This window comes from Chiloscyllium plagiosum, chromosome 25 (genome assembly GCF_004010195.1).
Source record: "Chiloscyllium plagiosum isolate BGI_BamShark_2017 chromosome 25, ASM401019v2, whole genome shotgun sequence".
Classification (NCBI taxonomy): domain Eukaryota; kingdom Metazoa; phylum Chordata; class Chondrichthyes; order Orectolobiformes; family Hemiscylliidae; genus Chiloscyllium; species Chiloscyllium plagiosum.
This window is the reverse complement of record NC_057734.1, coordinates 2,306,474-2,316,405: the sequence shown is the minus strand read 5'-3', so window position 1 is coordinate 2,316,405 and position 9,932 is coordinate 2,306,474. Positions and strand designations below refer to the sequence as shown.

Genomic DNA, 9,932 nt, shown 5'->3' with positions numbered 1-9,932 from the left:
AAACAAAGAGTAGTGATAAACAGCTCTATTCAGAATGGCAGGCAGTTACCAGTGGGGTACCGCAGGGATCAGTGCTGGGACCGCAGCTTTTTACAATATATGTTAATGATATAGAAGATGGTATTAGTAATAACATTAGCAAATTTGCAGATGATATTAAGCTGGGTGGCAGGGTAAAATGTGGGAGGAGGATGTTAGGAGATTACAGGGTGACCTGGACAGGTTAGGTGAGTAATCAGATGCATGGCAGATGCAGTTTAATGTGGATAAATGTATGGTTATCCACTTTGGTGGCAAGAACAGGAAGGCAGATTACTACCTAAATGGAATCAATTTAGGTAAAGGGGCAGTGCAAAGAGATCTGGGTGTTCTTGTACACCAATCAATGAAGGTAAGCATGCAGGTACAGCAGGTAGTGAAGAAGGCTAATAGCATGCTGGCCTTCATAACAAGAAGGATTGAGTTTAGAAGCAAAGAGCTGTCCAGGGCTCTTCTGCAGCTGAACAGGGCCCTGGTGAGACCACACCTGGAGTATTGTATACAGTTCTAGTCTCCAAATTTGAGGAAAGACATTCTGGCGTAGGTTCACGAGGTCAATTCCTGGAATGGCGGGACTACCTTACGTTGAAAGACTGAAGCAACTGGGCTTGTATACCCTTGAGTTTAGAAGACTGAGAGGGGATCTGGTTGAGACATATTAAAGGATTGGACACTCTGGAGCAGGAAACATGTTTCCGCTGATGGGTGAGTGCCGAACCAGAGGACACAGCTTATAAATACAGGGTAGACCATTTAGGACAGAGATGAGGAAAAACTTCTTCACCCAGAGAGTGGTGGCTGTGTGGAATGCTCTGCCGCAGAGGGCAGTGGAGGCCCAGTCTCTGGATTCATTTAAGAAAAAGTTGGATAGAGCTCTCAAGGATTGTGGAATCAAGGGTTATGGAGATAAGGCAGGAATAGGATACTGATTGAGGATGATCAGCCATGACCATAATGAATGGTGGTGCAGGCTCGAAGGGCAGAATGGCCTACTCCTGCACCTATTGTCTATTGTCTATTATCCCTTAAGCCCCAAGTGCTCTCTCTAACTCCTTCTTCAAATCTCACTATGTTTTGTTCTCAACAACTTTCTGTGGCTGTGAATTCCACAGGGTCCCCACTCCCTGGGTGAAGACATCTTTCCTCAGCAGAGCCCTCAAAGATTAACCTTGTATCCTTAGACAGTGGCTCCTGTACTGCCAGGGTGGATAAGGTTAAGCAAACTAATCAACTCAAGACCAATTAAGGATGGGCAATAAATACTGGCCATGCCTGTGACAGCCATATCCTGTGAAAAGAATAAATTATTTTAATAAATGTTATTTTTGATTTGGAATATCGTAAAAGGGAAAAGAGACATATAGAGGATGAGGGAGCAAATCCCAGGATTTAGACTGGGCAGCTGAAGGGAGAGCCACTGAGTGTCATAGCAATTGGGATGAACAAGAGACTTGAGTTAAAAAAGCCCAGAGATCCCAAATAGGCACAGAGACAGGAGGGGGTTGCAGAGATAGGGAGGGGGTATAGGGACTGGGGAGTGTTACAGAGATAGGGAGGGGTGTACGTGCTGGAGGAGGTTTAAGGAGATAGGGAACTTGTAGGGGCTGCAGGAGGTTACAGAGATAGGGAGGGATGCAGAGGTTGAGGGGTTGGCTGAGGTTACAGAGATGGGGCTGTGTGCTGTGATCCTCACAAATGTGCATCTCTACCAGCACTCCCTCTCCCTCTCCCTCCACCCACCACCACCGGAGGTTACAGCGATAGAAGAAGTGATAGAGGTAATCATTACATGGCCAAATGTGGATTAATGGAGGAAAACCAACATGGATTTCTTCAGGAGAAGTCCAGTTTGCAGAACTTGGATTTATTCAAATAGGTAACAGAGAGTGTTGGGGAGGGCAATGCTGTTGATGTGGTCTACATGGGCTTCCCAAATGCATTCAATGCAGTGATATTGGGTGAAAGGTTATAGCTCCTGCAATAAAATGGGCAAAATCAGCAGACAGATAGGAAACCGTGAGTAACAATTGTTTGTGTGTGTGTGGAAAAATGATGGTACTTGAGTTTCCAAGGGGCCCTTGCTTTTCCTGATATGTATTAATTACCTTGATCAGGGTGTGTAGGGGAAAGATGAGAACAAAACCTGGGAGAATTGTAAACACCAGTGGAGACAGTGTGTGTCTTCAGATGGACATTGGCTGGTTGTTGGACTGGGTGGAGAGGTAGCAGATGAAGTTCAATGTGGAGAATGTTAGGGCATACATTTTGGTTGAAAGACTATGGAGACAGAGCATAAAGTAAAATGTGCTCCTCTCAAATGTGTGCTGAAGCAGAGAGACCAGGATTTGTAGACATCATTAAAAGTAGCAAGGTCTGTGGACAGCACAGTTAAATAAAGCATTCTATGTGTTATTAATAATGGAACAGAATACAAGAGCAGGGAGGTGATGTTGAAGTTATATGGGACACTGGGTAGTGCTCAGCTGGAATACTGCATACAGATCAGGAGCATACATACAATCATAGAGTCATAGAGATGTACAACATGGAAACAGACCCTTCGGTCTAACCTGTCCATGCCGACCAGATATCCCAACCCAATCTAGTCCCACTTGCCAGCACTTGACCCATATCCCTCCAAACCCTCCCTATTCATATACCCATCCAGATGCCTTTTAAATGTTGCAATTGTACCAGCCTCCACCACTTCCTCTGGCAGCTCATTCCATACACGTACCACCCTCTACGTGAAAAAGTTGCCGCTTAAGTCTCTTTTATATCTTCTCCCTCTCACCCTAAACCTATGTCCTCTAGTTCTGGACTACCCCACCCCAGGGAAAAGAATTTGTCTATTTACCCTATCCTCATAATTTTGTAAACCTCTATAAGGTCACCCCTCAGCCTCCGACGCTCCAGGGAAAACAGCCCCAGCCTGTTCAGCCTCTCCCTATAGCTCAAATCCTCCAACCCTGGCAACATCCTTGTAAATCTTTTCTGAACCTTTTCAAGTTTCACAACATCTTTCCGATAGGAAGGAGACCAGAATTGCATGTAATATTCCAACAGTGGCCTAACCAATGTCCTGTACAGCCGCAACATGACCTCCCAACTCCTGTACTCAATACTCTGACCAATAAAGGAAAGCATACTATACGCCGCCTTCACTATCCTATCTACCTATGACTCCACTTTCAAGGAGCTATGATCCTGCACTCCAAGGTCTCTTTGTTCAGCAAAACTCCTTAGGCCCTTACCATTAAGTGTATGCTTTAGGATGGATGTAAACCTATTGGACCGAGGACAGAAAAAGCCTTAGGAGAATGGTCCCAGGGATGGGACACTACAAGTTGGTGAAGTTGGGATTGGTTTTCTTAGAGAGCTGAAGGCTGAGAGGAGCAGATCTGAAAAAATTTTCAAAATCATCAGAGTAGACAGTCCCATTTGTAACAGCATCAAGAATGAGGTGAACAGTTTTAAGTGATTTAAGAAGCATTTGTGATACAAAAAAAAACTACTTCCCTCAAGCAATAGTTAAGGTCTGGAATGCACTGCCTGGAAGTAGGGTAGAGGCAGGTTCAATTGAGGCCTTAAAGAGGGAATTAGACGATTATTGAAATGAAAGGGCAGGATAATGGAACTGAAATAACTCAACAGAGGCCAGTATCCATCGTTAAGTCACCCTTCATTTACACTGGAACATTCCTTGACTTTAATATTGCCTCGTCTAGAGTCAACAGCCAGAATGTCAGCATTTCTGATACTGTCCTTTTTATTTATCAGTCAGAGCTCCCTGATTGGAACAGATTAACAGCCCCAGTCAGGGAACTCATAGTCTATAAGGTCCTGCTGGCAGAAACATAGAAACATAGGAGCAGGAGGAGGCTATTCGGCCCATCGAGTCTGCTCCGCCATTCCTCATGATCGTGACTGATCATTCAATTCAATAACCTTATCCTGCTTTCTCCCTATAACCTTTGATCCCATTCTCCCCAAGTGCTGTATCTAGCTGCCTCTTGAATACATTCAATGTTTTGGCATCAGTTACTTCCTGTGATAATAAATTCCACAGGCCCACCACTCCGAGTGAAGAAATGTTTCCTCAGCTCCATCCTAAATGGTCCACCCCAAATCCTCAGACTGTGACCCCTGGTTCTGGATGCATCCACCATTGGGAATATCCACCCTGCATCTACCCTGTCTAGGGAGGTAGAGAGCTTCTTCAAGGAAGGCATCCTTGCAAGAGGATTCGCAGTAGGTTAAAATCTTCGAGGAGAAAGTGAGGACTGCAGATGCTGGAGATCAGAGCTGAAAATGTGTTGCTGGAAAAGCGCAGCAGGTCAGGCAGCATCAAAGGAGCAGGAGAATCGACGTTTCGGGCATGAGCCCTTCCTCATTCCTGAAGAAGGGCTCATGCCCGAAACGTCGATTCTCCTGCTCCTTGGATGATGCCTGAACTGCTGCGCTTTTCCAGCAACCCATTTTCAAACCTTTGCTGCACTCCCTCAAGAGCAAGAACATCCTTCCTCAGAAAAGGAGACCAAAACTGCACGGGATATTCTAGGTGCGGCCTCAACAAGGCCCTGCATAACTGCAGTAAAACATCCCTGTTCCTGTACTCAAAACCTCTCACAATCAAGGCAACCTATTTGCCTTCTTTACCGCCTGCTGCACCAGTATGCTTACCTTCAGCGACTAGTACACAAGGACACCCATGTCTTGCTGCACATTCCCCTCTCCCAATTTGCAGTCAGTCAGTCAGTCAGTCATTCAGGTAGTAACCTGCTTTCTTGTTTTTGTTTCCAAAGTGAATAACTTCACATTTATCCAAAATTATACTGCATCTGCCAATGATCTGCCCACTAACCCAACCTGTCCAGACCATGCTGAAAGATTTCTGCATCCTCGTTACAGTTCACCCTCCCACCCAACTTGGTATCATCTGCAAACTGAGATATTACACTTTGTTCCCTCATCCAAATCATTAATATAGATAGTGAATAGCTGGGGTCCTAGCACCGATCTCTGTGGCACCCTAGTCACTGCCTGCCAATTTGAAAAGGACTCATAAGTTCCTACTCTTTGTTTCCTCTCTGCCAACTAGTTTTCTATCCATCTCAATACACATCTCCCAATCCCATGTGCTTTAATCTTGTACAATAATCACTTATTTGGGACTTTGGTAAACACTGACCTCATTACAATCACGACAGGAACTAATTCACGGGGCTCACTTGGAAGACACTGCAGACAGCAATGGCTTCTTTCTACATGATAGCAATTCAGTTATTCTATGATTGGGAGGAGTCTAGAAGCTAAAGGAGGTTCAAGAGATAGGAATGGTTATAGGGCTCAATCCATTGTGAACTTTCTGTAATCCATGATTCTACCTTGCACGGTACCACCTTAATGCTGCATAAGGGTCAGAAACTCTCCTTTTGACTGAATTCTCTGTTATCGAAAGTTACTGTTCAATTGATCTTCAATTAGTTTTCCAAGTGTCTGCTACTAAGATATTGGAATCTTTTATTCACAGCCATTCCTGGTATCAGGGTATGATCTTTTCCCCAGCAGGGTATTTTAACTCCTGTGACAATGTTTACGCTATCTCCCTTAAGATAAAGTTAAAAATCACACAACACCAGATTATAGTTCAACAGGTTTATTTGGAAGCACTAGCTTTCGGAGCGCTGCTCCTTCATCAGGTGGCTTTGGAAGAGGATCATAAGACAGAATTTATAGCAAAAAATTACAGTGCCATGCAACTGAAGTGATATATTGAACAGTAATGTAGGTTTGTTGCATGACACTCTAATCTTTTGCTATAAATTCTGTGTCTTATGATCCTGCTCCACAATCACCTGATGAAGGAACAGCGCTCCGAAAGCTAGTGCTTCCAATTAAACCTGTTGGACTATAACCTGGTGTTGTGTGATTTTTAACTTTGTACACCCCAGTCCAACACCAGTTCCTCCACATCATCCTTTAAGATAAGAAACAGGGTGCGGATATGATGGCATTGCAAAATATAAGATATTTATTACAACCTACTATAAGGCACAAATGTGACATATACATCTAGGCAAAAATTAAGCCATTTTTTAGATTACAGCAAAAGAGCATGTTTTCGGTAGAGTGTTATGCTTCGAGTGTTCTAAGGTAAGATGGAGCACAAGCGCTTTAAATGCTCAGGTCACAAGTTATGATAAATAACAATATCATGAGCAAGTCTTTTCAAAGCACACCAACATGTTAACCAGGAGACGGAACACAAGCAGAAAATTACCATTTCAGATCTATTCTTCTGTTTCCACAACAGTAAAGTCTCAATTATTAAGTTATATCTTGTCTTGAATATTTGAAAAGTAGGGAGCACTTTCAGATTATACAACAACCAAAATACACAAAGCCGTTGCATAAAACACCCCGAAGCCCCTGAAATATTCTCAAATATGACTACGTCGTTATGTTACGTTTAACTGGGCTAACAGCTCCTCAATCTAGTACATCTGTTAGTTTGTACTTTCAATTAATAACTCAAGCATTTCAGCCTCATCAATATCTCAAATAGGGAATTCATGAGGAACCTTTTCACCCAGACAGTGGTGAGGATGTGGAATGTGTTTCCACAGGAAGGAGTGTGAAATCAGTTTGTCAGGAGTTGGGGCACCATCTGACATTGACAAAGGCAATTGAGTAAAGACCAAGTGGGTCAAAGCAGAAGCAGCTGAGCGGAGCTGTATGGCTGTGTAACTGTGCAGCCACTGGGAGGTCCCAGGCATGATGATTGGTGCATCAACCCATTAGCTTCAATTTCTGGAAATCACTGGCACACACACAGAGCTCAGAATTCCTCGTAGCAGAGTAACAATAATCGGAGGGAGGCTGAGCACTGACAAGTGAATGAAGGGGTCAAAAGGAACCTTCTCTTGTTTTTGTTCAACACCTGCAAAACCTTGCAGCTGAAGGTTAATGTTGAGGATATTGAGTAGAAGTGAGATGTGTACTGGTGCATCAAAGAGGGGACAGCACAGTATGTCACACAAAACTGATCATCTTCATCGGGACCACTGTTAGACAGTGCCTCTGCTTGGCCTAGTCTCAGACTTGGATCCACTGTAGCTTAACTCCTCATGTAATGCTCTCAGTGCCATCTGGATTCTTTTCTTGAAGTGAAAGGCTGACCCATGGCCGGTGAATACGTACAGGATGGGGTTGATGCAACTGTTTGCATAGGCCAGACTGGTGACTATGGGCAGCCAGACACTAAATTCCTCATCCGACATAACATGTATAATGGTCAACACATGAAAGGGTATCCAACAAACAAAGAATGCCAGTATGATCATAGTGACAAGTTTGCATGATTTGCCGGAGGTCTTTTTCCACCTGCGTCTGACTTTGACTGCGATGATGCTGTAGCACGTAGCAATGGTAAAGAAAGGGATAAGGAAGGCCAGAAAGAACCTGGTCACTATTAAAGCTGTCAGGTAGTTGAGGTCCAGACTGTAGAAGCAATAGGTCTTTCCTATGAGTGTGTCTTCTTCAGTTTCACGGACTAGGAAGAAGGGAACACTGGCTCCTATTGCCAATATCCACACAACCAGAGAGACCCCTTTGGCAAACTTAACAGTTCGATGGTTCTGAGACCAAACAGGCAACATGACAGAGATACACCTGTCCAGGCTGATCACAGACAGGACAAAGACACTTGCAAACATGTTCAGGTGATTTGTGAAACTGACGAGCTTGCACATGAAGTTTCCAAATGGCCAATGGGTCTTGAGAGCTAGTTGAGCAATGGAAAAGGGCAACATGGCAGTGAAAATGAAGTCAGCCACCGATAGGTTTAACAGCCACAGCATGCTAACTGTCTTCTTCATTTCTCTTCGGGCAATCCACATCACCAGCATGTTTCCCAAGACTCCCAGCAGACAGATGATGCAGGAAGTTACCAGAGGGAACACTGGCACCTCATCCTCACCCGGAATAATGAAAGACGACGGTGTGTAAGCCAACAGTGCCTGATAATCTTCATCAGACATCAGAGTGTACGACATCTTTACACCTGCGGTGCCTGCCTGGAAAACAAGCCAATAATATCAGTGATACACACACAATGAAACCCCAAATAATTCACCAAACAGAAGGACAGGGAGGAACCAACAAGGAGAAGTAGCAATCTATCAACCCATTACCACTCAAACACTGTGGTTTTCTCCTGCAAAGCAGAAATATTGTGTTAAAAAGCCCAAAGAACTGTGGATACTGGAAATCAGAAACAAAAACAGAAATTTCTAGAAAAAACTCAGTTGGTCTGGCAGCATCTTTGGAGAGAAATCAAAGTTAAACATTTCGGGTCTGGTGACCCTTCTTCAGAACTCAGTGTTCTGTTAAATCTGAATTAGCCCATACTTCAGAATGCAGTCCATCATTCTGGTTCTTGATTTATACATAAAGGTTATAGAGGTTACAAGAGATGGTCCCATACTTGATGGGAGGTAACAGCTATTGGAAGAGATTGAATGGGTCAGGAATGTTTGCCTCTAGGAAAGAAGTGACTGATGGGTGACCTGATTCTGGTATTATATAGTTACAAGGCAGTCATGAATAAACCCCAATGGGGAATTCAGGAGAAATGTCTTTTATCGAGAGAGTGCGGAGAATGTGGAACTTACTCACACAAGAAGTGGAAAAGTGTGGTGATAGAAAAGCACAGCAGGTTAGGCAGCATCCAAGGAGGAGGGGAGTCAACTTTTCGGGCATAAGCCCTTCATCAATTTCTGATGTTCAGCATCTGCAGTCCTCACTTTCTCCCACAAGGAGTGGTTGAGGAAGATGTTATCAAACAGGGTTCAGGACCAGGGGGATCCATCAGGCCAAATAACAAGGCCCTGGGCCTCTGGGAAGATGCATCAATTCGGTGGGTGGGGAGCACATTGTTCTGGTCAGGAGTTGGGTCTGCTATGCTAAGGTCAGAAGTCAGGAATCGGGGTCATTGACCTCATGTTGAGACAGGTTGCTGTCGACCGGTCAGGGGTCAGGGGTCAAGGCCACAGCTAAGGTCAAGGCAGGGCATTGTCCTCAGGTCAGGGGTTGGGGTTCAGGGACCAAATCCTCAGATCAAGGCAGGGTACTGTCCTCGGATCACAGGTCAGGGTACTCAGGTTGGAAATTGGGGAGCACAACACTGAGACCTGTGATTTCTGTTCTTGACTTTAGTATCTATACATTTAAGAGGAAGCTGGATAAATATGAGAGAGAACAGAACAGAAGGTACTGGTGACCCAGCGAGATGAATTATAGTGAGGTGGATTGGTGTAAATCGTATATCCTAGCACAGAGCAGTTGAATTGAACAGTGTGTGGTGTAAAATAACACCATGAAGTCTATCACATAGGCACGTAGTAGCAGCATGCTAATACTAGTTTCATCTTTGATATTGGCATTCAGAGTAAAATGTGTAATTTCCCAGGCATTAATAGCACATGTTGTGCACAGTGAGGTGACCTCAAAAGAGATAAAGACTCCTTCCACTGTGTGACTTGCAGAAACAGCACTGAAGCCACAGCCAGCAACAACACGTCTAGAAAAACCTCGTGGTTCAGTGTACCGGGACTGACCAACAGAATATTCGACAAGCCGTATTCAAATCACTTTACCCAGAACAAGTGTTCTACAAAGAAGCATTCCACTCAGCTCAGCTCAGCTCCCAACAACAGCAAAACATCCCTCCCCCAGCCTTGCAGAGTCTGAAATCAAAGAAATTGCAGAAAAGCTCTCAAGAAGTCAAATACAGTTTGAGGACAGACATGGAAAGATTATAGCATTTTGCATTAGACAAAGAATGCTGGAGAACCTCAGTGGCTCTGGCAGCATTTGTGGGGGCGGGGGGG

General features: G+C 44.3%; 1 protein-coding gene across 1 annotated transcript in view; it reads right to left on the bottom strand.

Annotated features, from left to right (window-relative positions):
- Nucleotides 1–6,055: 6,055 nt before the first annotated feature.
- LOC122562441 (chemokine-like receptor 1) overlaps nucleotides 6,056–9,932 on the bottom strand; it is a 6,790-nt gene continuing 2,913 nt past the window's right edge. Inside the window, exon 2 of the mRNA XM_043715294.1 lies at nucleotides 6,056–8,117. Coding sequence (XP_043571229.1) covers nucleotides 7,110–8,096 — 987 coding nt within the window. The 5' untranslated portion in view covers nucleotides 8,097–8,117 and the 3' untranslated portion in view covers nucleotides 6,056–7,109. The remainder of the gene's footprint in view (nucleotides 8,118–9,932) is intronic.